Source organism: Bufo bufo, chromosome 4, assembly GCF_905171765.1.
Source record: "Bufo bufo chromosome 4, aBufBuf1.1, whole genome shotgun sequence".
NCBI classification, from domain to species: domain Eukaryota; kingdom Metazoa; phylum Chordata; class Amphibia; order Anura; family Bufonidae; genus Bufo; species Bufo bufo.
In genome coordinates this window covers 40,806,029-40,828,731 of record NC_053392.1, presented here as the reverse complement: position 1 = coordinate 40,828,731, position 22,703 = coordinate 40,806,029, and the positions used below count along the sequence as shown (strand labels likewise).

At 43.0% G+C, this 22,703-nt stretch overlaps 1 protein-coding gene across 1 annotated transcript in view; it reads left to right on the top strand.

Annotated features, from left to right (window-relative positions):
* Positions 1-22,703, top strand: part of EFR3B (EFR3 homolog B) — a 132,229-nt gene that overhangs the window by 36,536 nt on the left and 72,990 nt on the right. The window contains 2 exon segments of the mRNA XM_040427122.1: positions 15,586-15,662; positions 17,265-17,392. Coding sequence (XP_040283056.1) covers positions 15,586-15,662; positions 17,265-17,392 — 205 coding nt within the window.

The window sequence follows — 22,703 nt, the reverse complement described above, 5'->3', positions numbered from 1 at the left end:
TATTCCTGGTGGTCCAGTGCTTTAATAATATTCCTGGGGGTCCAGTACTTTAATAATATTCCTGGGGGTCCAGTGCTTTAATAATATTCCTGGTGGTCCAGTGCTTTAATAATGATCCTGGGGGTCCAGTGCTTTAATAATATTCCTGGGGGTCCAGTGCTTTAATAATATTCCTGGTGGTCCAGTGCTTTAATAATATTCCTGGTGGTCCAGTGCTTTAATAATATTCCTGGTGGTCCAGTGCTTTAATAATATTCCTGGGGGTCCAGTGCTTTAATAATGATCCTGGGGGTCCAGTGCTTTAATAATATTCCTGGGGGTCCAGTGCTTTAATAATATTCCTGGTGGTCCAGTGCTTTAATAATATTCCTGGTGGTCCAGTGCTTTAATAATAATCCTGGGGGTCCAGTGCTTTAATAATAATCCTGGGGGTCGAGTGCTTTAATAATATTCCTGGTGGTCTAGTGCTTTAATAATATTCCTGGTGGTCCAGTGCTTTAATAATATTCCTGGGGGTCCAGTGCTTTAATAATATTCCTGGTGGTCCAGTGCTTTAATAATATTCCTGGGGGTCCAGTGCTTTAATAATATTCCTGGTGGTCCAGTGCTTTAATAATATTCCTGGGGGTCCAGTGCTTTAATAATATTCCTGATGGTCCAGTGCTTTAATAATATTCCTGGGGGTCCAGTGCTTTAATAATATTCCTGGGGGTCCAGTGCTTTAATAATATTCCTGGGGGTCCAGTGCTTTAATAATATTCCTGGGGGTCCAGTGCTTTAATAATATTCCTGGTGGTCCAGTGGTTCTAATAAAATCAGTGATTTTTTATTGGTTTCATTATATCGTTGTTGGATAATGGATTAATTATCTGCCTGGCATCTAATTATCCAGTGTTTTAACCCCCGGTGTTTAGTGGGGGATGTATCTGTTGCCTTGTAGGATAATAGCAGGGGCGGACCAGACGTACTATAACTCCTACAGGGAAATACCCGATGCTCAGGGGGCCACTTGACAGGATTTGATTGCCAGGTCCAGGAGTGATGACGTTTACACTGCCTGGCCCTGTCAATGGCAGTGCACTGCAGAGGGCCCAGCAGCTTCAGAGAGAGCAGAGCCTCTAGGTGTAATGGTAACGCCCCCGTTGCTCCTAGAGGCTCATTTGCATATAATAGGACATCATGTCTCTCAGCAATGCGGACACATATGGACATGGGACCAACACAGATGCCTTCAGCTGCCAAGTGCACATGTAACAGGTCAGACAGCGTCATAGGTACAAAACTGCTGACAGATGCCCTTTAACCCACTGACATCCAGAAGCTTTTCATCCCTGTGAGGCCCCCTGAACGGCGAGTGTTTAATGCTGCAGTTTGCATTGATTTCCGCTCCCGCAGTCGTGATCGAGGCGAGTGACTCAGAGCGGTGATTATTCTGCAGATTGCAGGTTAGGCGGTGATGGTCTCATCCCTGGGAATTGCTCTGCTTCCTCTTCTGGGCTCCGGAACCCGCTCCGCAGTACCCAGCATGGGATGCAGATTTGGGTGAGGGTCCCTAGATTTTAGCTTTACTGTTATGTGTGGCCCCCGGCTGGGCTGCATTATGTGTTGGAGTCTGTGGTAGACTGAAGCACTCACCCTGTGCTGCTCTTTCTCATGCTTTACACCGCAGCTCTTCTCCATTAGCGCTCAGCTATGACCATTGAGTCTACATTGATGTGATTGTCATTATAAGACTGTAGTGCGATATAGATCATGAAATCATATGTCTAGATATTTTCCGCTCATTGCCAAACCGTCCACCATTTTATTATCTATGCCATGTATGTACCATTATGTATTAGACTGAGGCAGTCCGAAATCTACATCCTACCTCATTGGTGGCATAGATTGCTGCTTTGCCCCCATGCTTTACACTGCATTTCCAATCCTTTAGGGCTCGCCTATGACCAGTGACTCCAGATTAGAGGGTTTGTCTTTAGGAGCCTTGCGCAGTGCAAATACAACCTTCTGCCTCATCAGAGGATCAGGCTGCCGCTCTGACCCTTCACCTTGCTTCATACTGCAGCTCTGCTCTATCCCTCCCCATACTTTGTACTGCAGCTGTGCTCTGCCCCCCATTCTCCATACTGCAGCTCTGCTCTATCCCTCCCCATACTTTATGCTGCAGCTCTGCTCTATCCCTTCCCATACTTTATACTGCAGCTTTTCTATGTCCCTCCCCATACTTTATACTGCAGCTCTGCTCTACCCCTTCCCATACTTTATACTGCAGCTTTTCTATGTCCCTCCCCATACTTTATACTGCAGCTCTGCTCTACCCCTTCCCATACTTTATAGTGCAGCTTTTCTATGTCCCTCCCCATACTTTATACTGCAGCTCTGCTCTATCCCTTCCCATACTTTATACTGCAGCTTTTCTATGTCCCTCCCCATACTTTATACTGCAGCTCTGCTCTACCCCTTCCCATACTTTATAGTGCAGCTTTTCTATGTCCCTCCCCATACTTTACACTGCAGATTTTCTATGTCCCTCCCTATACTTTATACTGCAGCTCTTCTGCTCTATCCCTCCCCATACTTCATACTGCAGCTCTGCTATATGCCTCCCCATACTTTATACTGCAGCTTTTCTATGTCCCTCCTCATACTTTATAGTGCAGCTCTGCTGTGTCCTCTCCATACTTAATACTGCAGCTCTGCTCTATCCCCCCATCCCTTTATAGTGCAGCTTTTCTATGTCTCTCCCCATACTTTATACTGCAGCTCTGCTGTGCACCCCCCCCCCCCATTCTTCATACGGCTGTTCTGCTCTATCCCTCCCCATACTTCATACTGCAGCTCTGCTCTATCCTTTCCTATACTTTATACTGCAGCTTTGCTATGTCCCTCCCCAAACTTTATACTACAGCTCTGCTCTGTCCCCTCCATACTTCGTACTGCAGCTCTGCTCCAGCCCTCCCCATACTTTATACTGCAGCTTTGCTATGTCCCTCCCCATACTTTATACTGCAGCTCTGCTCTATCCTTTCCATACTTTATACTGCAGCTCTGCTCCATTAAGACACCACTCTAGTCAATGACTTCAGTGTAGTGTAAATTAATATAGTCTGAAATTGATTCCTTGTCTCTTCAGGGGCTAAGGCTGCAGCTTTGTGACTCCCCCGTGCTTTACACTGCAGCATTGCTTGCTCTGATTTAATACATTTGTAAATACTTTACCATCCTTGTACTTTACTTCGCATCCAGAGCTGCATTCAGAATTCTGCATGATGTCGGTTGTCATCTGTCAGCGCCGTGTTGACAGACACACCCCTAACCTCCTCACTCTGCTGCAGTGCATCATGGGATTCTTCTGGGTACAATGTATCAGCCCTGTGCCGGTCAGCTGTGGTCCCATAATGCGCTGCGCACTGATGTGCTCAGGGAGATGTATTTTTGGGTTTGTGCTTATCTCCCTCTGGATTTTATCCCCATCCCCCCATGTGGCTGCACCTCTGGTCCATGATAAAAATAACTCCCATCAGGCAGAGGTCGTCCTCCCCAAGCGCCCCCAGCCTGGCGTTAATTGACATTCCCCCGGCGTCGCTGTGATAAGACACAATCTTTAATTACCATTCGTCCTGGACGGCCGAGCTTTACTTATTGATGAGCGGCCTCTGATTGAATTTATATGCTCCAGACCTGAGCGCAGCTCTGAGGGTAATGTAATACCGAACATCTGCCCTGTAAATGGAGCTTATTATCTCCTGTCAGGGTCCACATTAACAAATCCTGCAGATTCTGTACAGAGGTGGTAAATACTAACCCATCCCCTTCCCCAGAGTTATCATAGGATTAGATACACAGCTTGGTAGGCAGTATCACACAGGATAGGATTAGATACACAGCTCAGCAGACAGTATCACACATGATAGGATTAGATACACAGCTCAGAAGACAGTATCACACGTGATATGATTAGATACACCATGATAAGATTAGATACACAGCTCAGCAGACTGTATCACACATGATAGGATTAGATGCACAGCTCAACAGACAGTATCACACATGATATGATTAGATACACCATGATAAGATTAGATACACAGCTCAGCAGACTGTATCACACATGATAGGATTAGATACACAGCTCGGCAGACTGTATCACACATGATAGGATTAGATACACAGCTCAGCCTAAAGTATCACACATGATGGGATTAGATACATAGCTCAGCAGACAGTATCATACATGATGGGATTAGATACACAGCTCAGCAGACAGTATCACACATGATAGGCTTAGATACACAGCTCAGCAGGCAGTATCACACATAATAGGATTAGATACACAGCTCAGCAGACAGTATCACACAGGATAGGATTAGATACACAGCTCAGCAGACAGTATCACACATGATAGGATTAGATACACAGCTCAGCGGACAGTATCACACAGGATAAGATTAGATACACAGCTCAGCAGGCAGTATCACACATAATAGGATTAGATACACAGCTCAGCAGACAGTATCACACATGGTAGGATTAGATGAAGATCTATCCATCTCTGTATCGATCTGTCTATTGATCTGTAAATCTGTTGATACATTATTGCCTTTTAATGTTTGAAACCTGGCTCTTGATAAAGATTAAATTGAGCCGTTCCAACCTCGTGTCTTGTCTCATTATATATCCTTATACAATTCCTGGTGATAGCGACCACATACAGAACAGTGTAAGGTTATGTTATACTAGTGCTCCGACATTCCTAATGGGCCTCCTCTTTGTCGACTGCTTATTCCCATTTAATAATATTGCCCTCTGTATTCAGAAATATAACTACTATAATATTGCCCAAAAAAACCTTGAGCAAAAATAAGCGAAAGTCCAACATTGCTTCCAACTGTATTAAATAGAGTATTTGTATTGGAATCCTCGAAAATTGCAAACACATAGAGGCATAGAAACTCACCTGGTGAGTCACGACGGGCTGTTAGTCATAGAATAAAACATACAAACATAACACTTAGCAAGGGGGAACACCGCAATGTCCAGCCAATTCTAGAAAACATAATTGCAATCAAAGGCAAACACCTGTTTTTTTTTCTATAATACTGATCCTATGTACAAGAATATAACTACTATAATACTGCTCCTATGTACAGGAATATAACTACTATAATACTGCTCCTATGTACAAGAATATAACTACTATAATACTGCCTCCTATGTACAAGAATATAACTACTATAATACTGCCTCCTATGTACAAGAATATAACTACTATAATACTGCTCCTATGTACAAGAATATAACTACTATAATACTGCTCCTATATACAAGAATATAACTACTATAATACTGCCTTCTATGTACAAGAATATAACTACTATAATACTGCTCCTATGTACAAGAATATAACTACTATAATACTGCCTTCTATGTACAAGAATATAACTACTATAATACTGCCTTCTATGTACAACAATATAACTACTATAATACTGCTCCTATGTACAACAATATAACTACTATAATACTGCTCCTATGTACAGGAATATAACTGCTATAATACTGCTCCTATGTACAAGAATATAACTACTATAATACTGCTCCTATGTACAGGAATATAACTACTATAATACTGCTCCTATGTACAAGAATATAACTACTATAATACTGCTCCTATGTACAAGAATATAACTACTATAATACTGCTCCTATGTACAAGAATATAACTACTATAATACTGCCTCCTATGTACATGGATATAACTACTATAATACTGCTCTATGTACAAGAATATAACTACTATAATACTGCTCCTATGTACAAGAATACAACTACTATAATACTGCTCATATGTACAAGAATATAACTACTATAATACTGCCTCCTATGTACATGGATATAACTACTATAATACTGCTCTATGTACAAGAATATAACTACTATAATACTGCCTACTATGTACAAGAATATAACTACTATAATACTGCCTCCTATGTACAAGAATATAACTACTATAATACTGCTCCTATGTACAGGAATATAACTACTATAATACTGCTCCTATGTACAAGAATATAACTACTATAATACTGCTCCTATGTACAAGAATATAACTACTATAATACTGCTCCTATGTACAAGAATATAACTACTATAATACTGCCTCCTATGTACAAGAATATAACTACTATAATACTGCCTACTATGTACAAGAATATAACTACTATAATACTGCTCCTATGTACAGGAATATAACTACTATAATACTGCTCCTATGTACAAGAATATAACTACTATAATACTGCTCCTATGTACAAGAATATAACTACTATAATACTGCTCCTATGTACAAGAATATAACTACTATAATACTGCCTCCTATGTACAAGAATATAACTACTATAATACTGCCTCCTATGTACAAGAATATAACTACTATAATACTGCTCCTATGTACAAGAATATAACTACTATAATACTGCTCCTATATACAAGAATATAACTACTATAATACTGCCTTCTATGTACAAGAATATAACTACTATAATACTGCTCCTATGTACAAGAATATAACTACTATAATACTGCCTTCTATGTACAAGAATATAACTACTATAATACTGCCTTCTATGTACAACAATATAACTACTATAATACTGCTCCTATGTACAACAATATAACTACTATAATACTGCTCCTATGTACAGGAATATAACTGCTATAATACTGCTCCTATGTACAAGAATATAACTACTATAATACTGCTCCTATGTACAGGAATATAACTACTATAATACTGCTCCTATGTACAAGAATATAACTACTATAATACTGCTCCTATGTACAAGAATATAACTACTATAATACTGCTCCTATGTACAAGAATATAACTACTATAATACTGCCTCCTATGTACATGGATATAACTACTATAATACTGCTCTATGTACAAGAATATAACTACTATAATACTGCTCCTATGTACAAGAATACAACTACTATAATACTGCTCATATGTACAAGAATATAACTACTATAATACTGCCTCCTATGTACATGGATATAACTACTATAATACTGCTCTATGTACAAGAATATAACTACTATAATACTGCCTACTATGTACAAGAATATAACTACTATAATACTGCCTCCTATGTACAAGAATATAACTACTATAATACTGCTCCTATGTACAGGAATATAACTACTATAATACTGCTCCTATGTACAGGAATATAACTACTATAATACTGCTCCTATGTACAAGAATATAACTACTATAATACTGCTCTATGTACAAGAATATAACTACTATAATACTGCCTCCTATGTACAAGAATATAACTACTATAATACTGCTCCTATGTACAGGAATATAACTACTATAATACTGCTCTATTTACAAGAATATAACTACTATAATACTGCCTCCTATGTACAAGAATATAACTACTATAATACTGCTCCTATATACAAGAATATAACTACTATAATACTGATCCTATGTACAAGAATATAACTACTATAATACTGCTCCTATGTACAAGAATATAACTACTATAATACTGCTCCTATGTACAGGAATATAACTACTATAATACTGCTCCTATGTACAAGAATATAACTACTATAATACTGCTCCTATGTACAAGAATATAACTTCTATAATACTGCCTCTTATGTACAAGAATATAACTACTATAATACTGCTCCTATGTACAAGAATATAACTACTATAATACTGCTCATATGTACAAGAATATAACTACTATAATACTGCCTCCTAGGTACAAGAATATAACTACTATAATACTGCCTCCTATGTACAAGAATATAACTACTATAATACTGCTCCTATGTACAAGAATATAACTACTATAATACTGCTCATATGTACAAGAATATAACTACTATAATACTGCTCCTATGTACAAGAATACAATTACTATAATACTGCTCCTATGTACAAGAATATAACTACTATAATACTGCTCCTATGCCACCACTACAGAACAGGCAGCACATGGTAGCACTTAATACAATGGTTATATATAATCTAATGCCTCATTTTAATAAATTTCTTTGTTCTTAGCAGATATTTTTTGATGAAAGCAGATGTGTGCCCACCTACCACAGCAAGGTGATCTCAGTGCAGACAGCAGCCTACCCTATTTACTACCTACTGTATCCCTCTCTCTCTCTCTCTCTCTATATATATATGTATAGTGCTGACATACTGTGCAGAGCTGTGCAGACATTATCTTCCCCCACTGTCCCCAGTGGAGCTGACAGTGTACATTCCCTGTCAGTGTGTGCTGGGTAGATATGTGTTGCGCTCCTCTCATGTCGGGATGTGCAGTCTCTGGATGATGTCTCTTTGTCCTCTGCAGTCTCTGCCTCATCCATTCAGATCTTCCTATAATTGAGTTTCGTTAATTAACGTTGCGGTTGATGTCTGTGACTGGGGCACTCTTGCCGTACACACAACTGCGCTACTCTGCGGGGGGTGTAGAGTGCCCCTCTGGTGCCCGCAGTGCGGGTGTAGAGGCCCCGTGTAGTAATCAGGAGACGGTGCCAGCCCAGATTGTGCTGACTTGCTGCTGAGCTGTTCCAGGCCCCCTGAGAGATAGTGCTAGTGTACGCACTAGATGCTCCCACCTGGCACCGCCGCACGTGATTATATATATTTTTTTACTCTGTCACTTTCCCTGGATTTGCAATTATTATCATTATTGTTGAGCGGCTTTGTAGCTGGGAGCCGACAGATGGTCCATTGTTTGGTAAGTCACATGTACTTCCCGATATTTATGAGAAACCCAAAAATTCTCCTTGAAATTCATTCTATGACTTTGGACCAAGTGACGCTGCCCCCAAATCACTGTCTAATCCTGAGTTACATCCTGTATTATACTCCAGAGCCGCACTCACCATTCTGCTGGTGCAGTCACTGTGTACATACATTACATTACTTATCCTGTACTGATCCTGAGTTACATCCTGTATTATACTCCAGAGCTGCACTCACTATTCTGCTGGTGCAGTCACTGTGTACATACATTACATTACTTATCCTGTACTGATCCTGAGTTACATCCTGTATTATACTCCAGAGCTGCACTCACTATTCTGCTGGTGCAGTCACTGTGTACATACATTACTTATCCTGTACTGATCCTGAGTTACATCCTGTATTATACTCCAGAGCCGCACTCACCATTCTGCTGGTGCAGTCACTGTGTACATACATTACATTACTTATCCTGTACTGATCCTGAGTTACATCCTGTATTATACTCCAGAGCTGCACTCACTATTCTGCTGGTGCAGTCACTATGTACATACATTACATTACTTTTCCTGTACTGATCCTGAGTTACATCCTGTATTATACTTCAGAGCTGCACTCACTATTCTGCTGGTGCAGTCACTGTGTACATACATTACATTACTTATCCTGTACTGATCCTGAGTTACATCCTGTATTATACTCCAGAGCTGCACTCACTATTCTGCTGGTGGAGTCACTGTGTACATACATTACTTATCCTGTACTGATCCTGAGTTACATCCTGTATTATACTCCAGAGCTGCACTCACTATTCTGCTGGTGCAGTCACTGTGTACATACATTACATTACTTATCCTGTACTGATCCTGAGTTACATCCTGTATTATACTCCAGAGCTGCGCTCACTATTCTGCTGGTGCAGTCACTGTGTACATACATTACATTACTTATCCTGTACTGATCCTGAGTTACATCCTGTATTATACTCCAGAGCTGCGCTCACTATTCTGCTGGTGCAGTCACTGTGTACATACATTACATTACTTATCCTGTACTGATTCTGAGTTACATCCTGTATTATACTCCAGAGCTGCACTCACTATACTGCTGGTGGAGTCACTGTGTACATACATTTCTTATCCTGTACTGATCCTGAGTTACATCCTGTATTATACTCCAGAGCTGCACTCACTATTCTGCTGGTGGAGTCACTGTGTACATACATTACTTATCCTGTACTGATCCTGAGTTATATCCTGTATTATACTCCAGAGCTGCACTCACTATTCTGCTGGTGCAGTCACTGTGTACATACATTACATTACTTATCCTGTACTGATCCTGAGTTACATCCTGTATTATACTCCAGAGCTGCACTCACTATTCTGCTGGTGGAGTCACTGTGTACATACATTACTTATCCTGTACTGATCCTGAGTTATATCCTGTATTATACTCCAGAGCTGCACTCACTATTCTGCTGGTGCAGTCACTGTGTACATACATTACTTATCCTGTACTGATCCTGAGTTATATCCTGTATTATACTCCAGAGCTGCACTCACTATTCTGCTGGTGCAGTCACTGTGTATATACATTACATTACTTATTCTGTACTGATCCTAATTTACATCCCGTATTATACTGCAGAGCTGAATTCACAGTTCTAGAGCTGAAATCTCTGTCTGCCTCCTGCTTTTTCAGTGTCCACAAAGCTGGAATTGTTTTCAAATCCATTGTTTGGTTTCTTGGATCATGCAGTCGTTCTTGCTTCTTTCCGTTCACGGATAATTTCCGCCATTCTCATTGCTCCGCCTCTGGTCACACTTGTCAATTTTCCTAAATATTAACCCTTTGTGTGCTGAACCATTAGGACAATTTCCAGCTATTCCCCCCCCCCCCCCCCGTCCTGTATAAGGCAGCAGTGGGCAGGGGGGCAGATTGGTGGCGCTGAGTGCACCATCATGAGACCCATCCGCAACCCGCTGATTGCAGCCCCCCATCCAGTGACGGTCTCTTCCCCGGATCGGGGAGCTTACCATCAGCTCTGACAGTGACCTAAATCTGCGAGAGCTGATCTGCTGAGTAAACGGTTTAAAAGCATCGAAATGATGTGAAGGAGGAAAGCCCAATCACATGGCCCCCTGCCCCGAAAATGCCAGAGAGTCTCCAGCCTCTGGGGCCGCATAGCACTTCCTCCATGAGATCCACAGAATGCTGTACTGCTAATGCTATGAAAAGCAGCACAGAGGGTTTAAGGAAATTAGTGTGAACTTGTATGTGTGTCCGGGGGAAGGGGTAAGATTGTTCAACTCGTGCGGTGGTCTTAGTGAGGACAGGGCTGAATGGAAGCAAGACAGTCAGACTGAGACAGTCTTCCAGCAGCACAGAGTATTTGAGGGCTGAGTTTGTGGGAAAATTACAAATCATGACCTACCGCCGTAGATCCAGCAGGGTCCCCAGCAGCACAGAGTGCTTCAGGAGAAGTGTGTCATGATTATGTGTGAGGTCACAGACTGAGACTTGCATAAAGGAGAAGGGTTTTCAGCAGCACAGAGTATTTCAGCAGCAGTGTTAGCTGATTGCATTAGGGACAGTGATGATAGTGAGGACTATGGGACCTTGGCAGCATCAGGATGCGAGGAAGTGAAAGGAGACCAGTTTGTGTTCCCAGTTCTGTGGTGGAATGAGCAGCACAGAGTATTTCTGGAGGTACAGGAGGTCACAGACTTGGGCTTGCATATTGGAAGAAGCAGGATTCCTGACAATGAAGGGAAGATTGTGATGTTTTTGGGAGCTCATGGACCAAAACTTTTATCATGGAAGAAGCCCACCCTCCAGCAGCACAGAGTATTTCAGGAGAATTATGATGGTTTTTATTGGAGGGCTCAGACTTAGATTAGTATAGTGGAAGGATTGCGTTCCCCCAGCAGCACAGAGTATTTTATGGCAGGGCGTGGACTGATTTTTTGCAGAGTGGTAGGAACACGGTCCCCCTTAGAATTGGGGCCCTGGAGACTTTCTTTCATCTTCAGGTCACATGACCGTTTTTCACGTCCCCGTCCAGAACCATGCCGAGGGGCGCTGAGACTAATGCATCGTCCTGTGCTTTGTGTCCGCGCTCCTTTAATAGAGTCAGAAGACGACTTAGAGCCGCACTGGGTCCTGTTGGGGCCGTAGCATTTTCAAGTATCAACGCCTTCCGCAGCTTTCCGGTATAGTTCATGGTATTTTTTTCTCGCCATCTTTAAAGGGACATTCTTCTCTACATCCATAGGGCTCAATCACACGACCGTATGTTGCTTCATTCACGTCAATGGGGCTGCACCGTGTGTTGTCCGCATCTTTGCTTCCGTTGCACAACCAAGCAAAAAAACTGAGCTTTGTCCTATAGTTGTCAGTGAAATAGGTAACCCCCCCCTTTCATTTGGAGGGTTGAGTAGGGTTGGGTGTACAGCCCTGAGTAGGAATGGGTTAAATCCCACCTTTATTTGGGGGGTGAGGGCAGTCTCTGTACAGCCATGGGTAGTGATGAGTTAAATCCCCCATTTTTTTTTGAGGGGTGAGGGCGGTCTCTGTACAGCCATGGGTAGTGATGGGTTAAAGCCCCCCCTTTATTGGGGGGAGGGTGAGGGCAGCCTCTGTACAACCATGGGTAGTGATGGGTTAAAGCCCCTCTTTATTTGGGGGGTGAGGGCAGCCTCCGTACAACCATGGGTAGGAATGGGTTAAAGCCCCCCTTTATTTGGGGGGGGGGGGGGGGGGGCAGCCTCCGTACAACCATGGGTAGGAATGAGTTAAAGCCCCCCCTTTATTGGGGGGGAGGGCAGCCTCTGTACAACCATGAGTAGGAATGGGTTAATGCCCCCCTTTATTTAGGCAGGTGAGGGCGGCCTCTGTACAACCATGGGTAGGAATGGGTTAAAGCCCCTCTTTATTTGGGGGGTGAGGGCGGCCTCTGGAACATTTGGATTATCTTGGTGACAAGGCGCGGGTGTTACTGCAGACGCATTGTGTGCCAGTCAGCACAGGGGGCGAGGGCTGCACCCTCTTCATACCCGCCTCCCAGCTGAGCGCACAGCAGAGGTTCACTGTGTGTGCTGCAGTATAATGGCAGGACTGCTCATCCTGAGCCTGCTGGTTCCTTACACACAACCTTCCCACATAAAAGGCAGAGGCACAGATGTCCCCATAACAATGTATCAGTCACAGATCCCCCTATAACAATGTATTAGTCACAGATCCCCCTATAACAATGTATCAGTCACAGATCCCCCTATAACAATGTATTAGTCACAGATCCCCCCTATGACAATGTATCAGTCACAGACCCCCCCTATAACAATGTATCAGTCACAGATCCCCCCTATAACAATGTATCAGTCACAGACCCCCCTATAACAATGTATCAGTCACAGATCCCCCTATAACAATGTATTAGTCACAGATCCCCCCTATAACAATGTATCAGTCACAGATCCCCCTATAACAATGTATTAGTCACAGATCCCCCCTATGACAATGTATCAGTCACAGATCCCACCTATAACAATGTATCAGTCACAGATCCCCCTATAACAATGTATCAGTCACAGATCCCCCCCTATAACAATGTATTAGTCACAGATCCCCCTATAACAATGTATCAGTCACAGATCCCCCTATAACAATGTATCAGTCACAGATTCCCCCTATAACAATGTATCAGTCACAGATCCCCCTATAACAATGTATCAGTCACAGATCCCCCTATAACAATGTATAAGTCACAGATCCCCCTATAACAATGTATTAGTCACAGATCCCCCCTATAACAATGTATCAGTCACAGATCCCCCTATAACAATGTATTAGTCACAGATCCCCTATAACAATGTATCAGTCACAGATCCCCCCCTGTAACAATGTATCAGTCACAGATCCCCCCTATAACAATGTATCAGTCACAGATCCCCCTATAACAATGTATCAGTCACAGATCCCCCTATAACAATGTATTAGTCACAGATCCCCCTATAACGATGTATTAGTCACAGATCCCCTATAACGATGTATCAGTCACAGATCCCCCCTATAACAATGTATCAGTCACAGATCCCCCTATAACAATGTATCAGTCACAGATCCCCCCTATAACAATGTATCAGTCACAGATCCCCCTATAACAATGTATCAGTCACAGATCCCCCCTATAACAATGTATTAGTCTCAGATCCCCCTATAACAATGTATCAGTCACAGATCCCCTATAACAATGTATCAGTCACAGATCCCCCCTATAACAATGTATCAGTCACAGATCCCCCCTATAACAATGTATCAGTCACAGATCCCCCTATAACAATGTATTAGTCACAGATCCCCCCCTATAACAATGTATAAGTCACAGATCCCCCTATAACAATGTATTAGTCACAGATCCCCTATAACAATGTATTAGTCACAGATCCCCTATAACAATGTATTAGTCACAGATCCCCCTATAACAATGTATCAGTCACAGATCCCCCTATAACAATGTATCAGTCACAGATCCCCCTATAACAATGTATCAGACACAGATCCCCCCTATAACAATGTATCAGTCACAGATCCCCCTATAACAATGTATCAGTCACAGATCCCCTATAACAATGTATTAGTCACAGATCCCCCTATAACAATGTATCAGTCACAGATCCCCCCTATAACAATGTATCAGTCACAGATCCCCCTATAACAATGTATCAGACACAGATCCCCCCTATAACAATGTATCAGTCACAGATCCCCCTATAACAATGTATCAGTCACAGATCCCCCCTATAACAATGTATCAGTCACAGATCCCCCTATAACAATGTATCAGTCACAGATCCCCCTATAACAATGTATCAGTCACAGATCCCCTATAACAATGTATCAGTCACAGATCCCCCTATAACAATGTATCAGTCACAGATCCCCCTATAACAATGTATCAGTCACAGATCCCCCTATAACAATGTATCAGTCACAGATCCCCCTATAACAATGTATCAGTCACAGATCCCCCTATAACAATGTATCAGTCACAGATCCCCCTATAACAATGTATCAGACACAGATCCCCCTATAACAATGTATCAGTCACAGATCCCCCTATAACGATGTATTAGTCACAGATCCCCCCCTATAACAATGTATTAGTCACAGATCCCCCCTATAACAATGTATCAGTCACAGATCCCCCTATAACAATGTATCAGACACAGATCCCCCCTATAACAATGTATCAGTCACAGATCCCCCTATAACAATGTATCAGTCACAGATCCCCCCTATAACAATGTATCAGTCACAGATCCCCCTATAACAATGTATCAGTCACAGATCCCCCTATAACAATGTATCAGTCACAGATCCCCTATAACAATGTATCAGTCACAGATCCCCCTATAACAATGTATCAGTCACAGATCCCCCTATAACAATGTATCAGTCACAGATCCCCCTATAACGATGTATTAGTCACAGATCCCCCCCTATAACAATGTATTAGTCACAGATCCCCCCCCCCATAGCAGTGGATTAGTCACAGTGACTGCAGCTCTAAGGAACAAACATGGTCTCCATGAGTGGGCTTGGAAGATCTACAGTTCATGAATAGAATGCCAGAACTACTAAAGACTGACACAGGCAGTTCAGTAGAAGAGTAGGATCACCAGACTTGCCTGTATCACACTTTTTTGGCGGTTGTTAGTGGTCACTGTCATGGTCGTAGTCGTCCTCACAGGTGACCATCCGTTCCCTGTATTAATGGCTGTCTTCTCCTCCAGGTGTGTGTGGCTGCTGTGGAGCGCTGCGTCCTCGCTACAAAAGACTCGTGGACAATATCTTCCCGGAGGATTCAGAGGTGAGCATTTTGGGTAATCTGTGTTTTTTTCTAATTTTGTTTTTGTTTTCCAAGAAACAGCACCCCCTCCTGTCTGCAGGATGTGTCAGGTATTGCAGGCGAACTCGCTTACATGGGGCTAAGTTGCAATACTAATCACTGCCTGAAGACGAAAGCGGGCGCTATTTACTAAATAAACAACATTTCTTGAGTCATTTGGTTGAATATCCAGGCAGTCCCACCGACAGTCAGCTTCCGAGCAGTGTACACAGGTCTGCACAGGTCACCTGACATTGGAAGGTCGGTGGAGAAATCCTTCACATCATTAGGCCCCATTCACATGGCCGTATTTTTGGTCCGTGACAGGCATACTTATACAGGTCATACTTACCCTGCTCCCGCGTTGCTTCTGAAGCCTGCAGAGCCGCCACTGCATCTGCCCGTTGCAGCCAATAGCAGGCCACCACAGGGGCGAGCCTTCCTAGCATTGGGGGTGGCGCTAGGGAGTCCCCTCCCTGGAGCGACCCGGGTGAGTATAACCTGTATGAGGTGCCCAGGCATTATGGGGCTTGGATAACCCCTTTAAATGATATTACAGTATATTCTACTGTATTAATACCGCAATATATTACAGTATAGTCTGCTACATTACATTTTGCATTACAGTATAATCTACTACGTTATATTATACCACATTATACTAGATTATATTATATCTCATTACACTACATGATAGAACAGTTTAGTCTACTGCACTATTTGATGTCGAACGGTGTATTATGCTGATGACATACAGGTGACGAGATGTGCACACAGCCCTTTTATATTATACCTTATTATATTTTTTTAATTAACCTACATGATGCTTTAGTTTATACTTTATTATCCTACATTCTATTATGCTGGATGAAATTAGATTCTATTATATAAATGTGATATAACTTTCATCAATCGGAAATGAGCTTTTTGGGTTGTTTTCTTGTCCACCCCCCCCAGCACAAATATTTGACTGTATTACATTTTGCTGTATTACACTATATAAAACTATCTTATACTACTATAACCATACTGCTTATATATAATATATTAATTCATAGCATATGATACTTAATATTATTATTATTATATCCTTTACATTGGATCCAGTTTAGGTTTTCCTGTAATGTTTATTATTATTACGTACATTTTAGTTACCTTTTTGGGACCAGTTGTGAGATTTTCTTATCCTTTATCACATAAAAAGCAGCATTTAAAATTCTGCAGTTTGTCCTTAGAAACCGACCGCATTTTAGCACCACCCCGCTGTCATGTGGCCTAACAGTGGAGCTCTAGCTATAAAATAGTGATCTGATCTCCCCCTGGGATTAGGACACCAACAGGACTATGGATTTAGCTTTAGTCTTGAATGGAGAATAAGATATCTGCCCCTCTAAACCAGTACAAGATGGAGAATTCAGCTTTGTCTTAGCTGCTACCAGGGTTGTAATAAGTGACCCCCATTAAGCCCCATGGCAAAACTTGGAATGGGCCCCTTCAGCACCCTCAGGTCATGATAGACTTTTGTTTTCTGTTATATGGTATTAGTCTGTAATGGATCATGTTGTGGTCATCTGCCCTCTACAGGATGGTCTGGTCAAAGCGAACATGGAGAAGTTGACCTTCTACGCACTTTCAGCCCCAGAAAAACTGGATCGCATTGGTGCCTACCTCTCGGAGCGGCTCAGCAGGGATGTGTCCAGGCACCGCTATGGGTACGATCTCCACCCCTGACTTTGTGCACTGTAATTTCAGGACCACATTATGATTCTAGCTCATGATACCAGCTGCATGGGGGCTATATGACCCAAGGGTGTGTGGACCACATAGATGTTTTGTGGCCCCTGGCGAGAGGGGTCCCAGCCCTATCTTGACTTGCACTTCAACAGCAGTGAATGTTACGCATGGGTTGGAGGCATATCCTAGTTTCTGTAAATGTGACAATCTGGAGAGGTGAGCTTTTGGAGGAGGAGGCATTCTGTTTCTTCCCCCTATAGTCTAACAAGGTGGTTATCAGACACTAGATATTATATAAAATGCCCTTAGTGCCACAACCGATGGATCAGAAATCCAGATTATCCATAATTGATCAAAAATAGTCCAGAGAATTCAAGGCAGAAGGAAATACGGGTTATGAAATCCTATTGGGCAACCCAGCAGAGATTAACTTGTAAGATGTATTACTAGGGATGGACTGAGAACTTAAAGTGTCCCCATGTTGTAGGCGGGACCCAATTAACGGTGGAGCAACACAAATAGGTTGGTGCAGCTTTAGTAGGAGGGGCTAGGAGTACCGTAGTGCAGCAAAAAAATACCGCCCGAGCAGAACCAAATACCACAATGCAGCACAAAATCTTGTCGCACTCGCCACAGTATTCAACTGTATTACCGTCATGAGGATGGCGATGCAGTTGAATTCAGAAGGGCACCTGCGGCAGGTGGTCAGGTACCATTAGTTCATGCTGAGAGCATTAGATCACTATGTACACGGCTGTGAGGAGGGTTCGGGCGGCCTGCTGAGCATCGGCCCACCGGGAAATTCCCCTGTAGGTTCTATGTCCAGTCATTTAGTACAACTCGTGTGTGTGAGTGTGTTCTTTGTTGAGGGGGCAATCCCAACAATTTGACGGTGCTCCGAGGACCCCTCTGTATTTAAATTATATTCATCTTCATAATCATCTTGTGGCAGGTGTTTGCTGGTATCTCAGGAGACAGTAACACTAACAATGGTCACAGCCTAAACTGCTGTCTGTGGGAGGAAGAAACACTAGTGATGAGCCACAGACTGCACTGCTGTCTATGAGAAGCAGAAACACTAGTGATGAGCCACAGACTGCACTGCTGTCTATGAGAGGTATAAACACTAGTGATGAGCCACAGGCTGCACTGCTGTCTATGAGAGGAAGAAACACTAGTGATGAGCCACAGGCTGCACTGCTGTCTATGAGAGGTATAAACACTAGTGATGAGCCACAGACTGTACTGCTGTCTATGAGAGGCAGGAACACTAGTGATGAGCCACAGACTGCACTGCTGTCTATGAGAGGTAGAAACACTAGCGGTGAGGCCACAGGCTGCACTGCTGTCTATGAGAAGCAGAAACACTAGTGATGAGCCACAGGCTGCACTGCTGTCTATGAGAGGCAGAAACACTAGTGATGAGCCACAGGCTGCACTGCTGTCTATGAGAGGTATAAACACTAGTGATGAGCCACAGGCTGCACTGCTGTCTATGAGAGGAAGAAACACTAGTGATGAGTCACAGACTGCACTGCTGTCTATGAGAGGCAGAAACACTAGTGATGAGCCACAGACTGCACTCCTGTCTGTGAGAGGAAGAAACACTAGTGATGAGCCACAGACTGCACTGCTGTCTATGAGAGGCAGAAACACTAGTGATGAGCCACAGGCTGCACTGCTGTCTATGAGAGGAATAAACACTAGTGATGAGCCACAGACTGCACTTCTGTCTATGAGAGGAAGAAACACTAGTGATGAGTCACAGACTGCACTCCTGTCTGTGAGAGGAAGAAACACTAGTGATGAGCCACAGACTGCACTGCTGTCTATGAGAGGCAGAAACACTAGTGATGAGCCACAGACTGCACTCCTGTCTGTGAGAGGAAGAAACACTAGTGATGAGCCACAGACTGCACTGCTGTCTATGAGAAGAAGAAACACTAGTGATGAGCCACAGACTGCACTGCTGTCTATGAGAGGTAGAAACACTAGTGATGAGCCACAGACTGCACTGCTGTCTATGAGAAGCAGAAACACTAGTGATGAGCCACAGACTGCACTGCTGTCTATGAGAAGCAGAAACACTAGTGATGAGCCACAGACTGCACTGCTGTCTATGAGAGGCAGAAACACTAGTGATGAGCCACAGACTGCACTGCTGTCTATGAGAGGTAGAAACACTAGTGATGAGCCACAGACTGCACTGCTGTCTATGAGAGGTATAAACACTAGTGATGAGCCACAGACTGCACTCCTGTCTATGAGAGGCAGAAACACTAGTGATGAGCCACAGACTGCACTGCTGTCTATGAGAAGCAGAAACACTAGTGATGAGCCACAGACTGCACTGCTGTCTATGAGAAGCAGAAACACTAGTGATGAGCCACAGACTGTACTCCTGTCTATGAGAGGTATAAACACTAGTGATGAGCCACAGACTGCACTGCTGTCTATGAGAGGTATAAACACTAGTGATGAGCCACAGACTGCACTGCCGTCTATGAGAGACAGAAACACTAGTGATGAGCCACAGGCTGCACTCCTGTCTATGAGAGGTAGAAACACTAGTGATGAGCCACAGGCTGCACTGCTGTCTATGAGAGGTAGAAACACTAGTGATGAGCCACAGACTGCACTGCCGTCTATGAGAGGCAGAAACACTAGTGATGAGCCACAGACTGCACTGCTGTCTATGAGAGGTATAAACACTAGTGATGAGCCACAGACTGCACTGCCGTCTATGAGAGACAGAAACACTAGTGATGAGCCACAGGCTGCACTCCTGTCTATGAGAGGTATAAACACTAGTGATGAGCCACAGACTGTACTGCTGTCTATGAGAGGCAGAAACACTAGTGATGAGCCACAGGCTGCACTGCTGTCTATGAGAGGTAAAAACACTAGTGATGAGCCACAGGCTGCACTGCTGTCTATGAGAGGCAGAAACACTAGTGATGAGCCACAGACTGCACTGCTGTCTATGAGAAGCAGAAACACTAGTGATGAGCCACAGACTGCACTGCTGTCTATAAGAGGTATAAACACTAGTGATGAGCCACAGACTGCACTCCTGTCTATGAAAGGTATAAACACTGGTGATGAGCCACAGACTGCACTGCTGTCTATGAGAGGTAGAAACACTAGTGATGAGCCACAGACTGCACTGCTGTCTATGAGAAGCAGAAACACTAGTGATGAGCCACAGACTGCACTGCTGTCTATGAGAGGCAGAAACACTAGTGATGAGCCACAGACTGCACTGCTGTCTATGAGAGGTAGAAACACTAGTGATGAGCCACAGACTGCACTCCTGTCTATGAGAGGTATAAACACTAGTGATGAGCCACAGGCTGCACTGCTGTCTATGAGAAGCAGAAACACTAGTGATGAGCCACAGACTGCACTGCTGTCTATGAGAGGTATAAACACTAGTGATGAGCCACAGGCTGCACTGCTGTCTATGAGAAGCAGAAACACTAGTGATGAGCCACAGACTGCACTGCTGTCTATGAGAAGCAGAAACACTAGTGATGAGCCACAGACTGCACTGCTGTCTATGAGAAGCAGAAACACTAGTGATGAGCCACAGACTGCACTGCTGTCTACGAGAAGCAGAAACACTAGTGATGAGCCACAGGCTGCACTGCTGTCTATGAGAGGTATAAACACTAGTGATGAGCCACAGACTGCACTCCTGTCTATGAGAGGCAGAAACACTAGTGATGAGCCACAGGCTGCACTGCTGTCTATGAGAGGCAGAAACACTAGTGATGAGCCACAGACTGCACTGCTGTCTATGAGAAGCAGAAACACTAGTGATGAGCCACAGACTGCACTGCTGTCTATGAGAAGCAGAAAAATTATTGGTTTGCTGCAAGCTGCATTGCTCTCGCATAGACTTATCTGGTGTCCTTCCACCATCACATTATTTATAGTGATTAGTAAATGCACAGATAAAAATGGTGCAATTAACTTTTTTTATGCGTTTAACCAATAATAAAAGTGATTATACATTGAAATGCTCAATTATGTGTATGTAAAAATGGCGCCCAAAAAACTACAGCTCATCTTGCAAATAATAAGAGCAGTCACAGAAGTGCTGATGTAGAATGGTCAAATTACAACCATGGTAGCGTACAGCTGCTTTCTCTCCTTCTTAGGGTCTGTTCACATGTGGCATTTTTTCCCCTGTCCTTTAGTAGAAATGATGGAAAAATATATGTACTCAAAGAGGCAGAAAATGCAGAAAAAAAATGTGGCAAAAATCCATCCTAGCGGGAAATGCCCACTTATGGGTGGGGTTTAAATAAACCCCACCCACTTTGCGTCCGAGTCAGTCTCTACTAATTCGACTATGGCACAGTGACTCCATCCACCAGGGACCCACATAACCCTGGAGCCGCTCTTGCTTTCCGTGTACCTTCCAATGGTTAAACCCCCACCACCCGGTGGATATTCCATAAGGACTGATTTATGAAGTTGTCTAAGGCTACAGTGCCTTGAAAAAGTATTCAGACCCCTTGAACTTTTCCAAAATTTTTTACGTTACACCCACAAACTAAAATGTATTTTATTGGGATTTTATGTAATAGACCAACACAAAGTATCAAGTATTTTTGAAGTGAACAGAAAATGATACATGGTTTTTTCAAAACATTTCATAAATTAAAAATTGCATGATTTTACTAGTTTATGATGTAAAGTCATGATTTTATCAACGACACGGAGGCGAGTATTGCTTAACCCTTTCTTTACTGAACCACACAGCAGCAAAGAAAAAACAATAACATAACCACCCATGGGCGGAAACCCCTCCCCTTAGCCCCAGTATAAAGGGAACTCCTCTCAAGTCATCTTCCTCTTTCTTTGTCGACTTGACACCCTCCTCAAAGGAAAAACCGGAACAAACGTCACCTGAAGGAACCGATCAACTTGAACCGAAGACGAAACCGTCTTAAACAACCGAAACGGTGAACCTAAAAGCGAAACACCATCCGTATATGTAGTTGTAGGGAATCAATCTTCCATCCGATGTTCTCCAGAATCAACCTTGAGAAGAAAGAAAACAGGTAAATAGTGGAGAGAACGCAATCAAGACGTCTGCATTATCAACCCTAGAACCGGTAAACAAAGTGCAATCATAATTAAGCATATACATCAGAAAATATAATACAAAAGCCAAATGAGGAAAACATATCAGAAAATATACCACGGAAGGTCAGTATGATGCAAAACCCAATAGAGGAGGAAAAAAATTGGTGGGTCAATACTCGCCTCCGTGTCTTT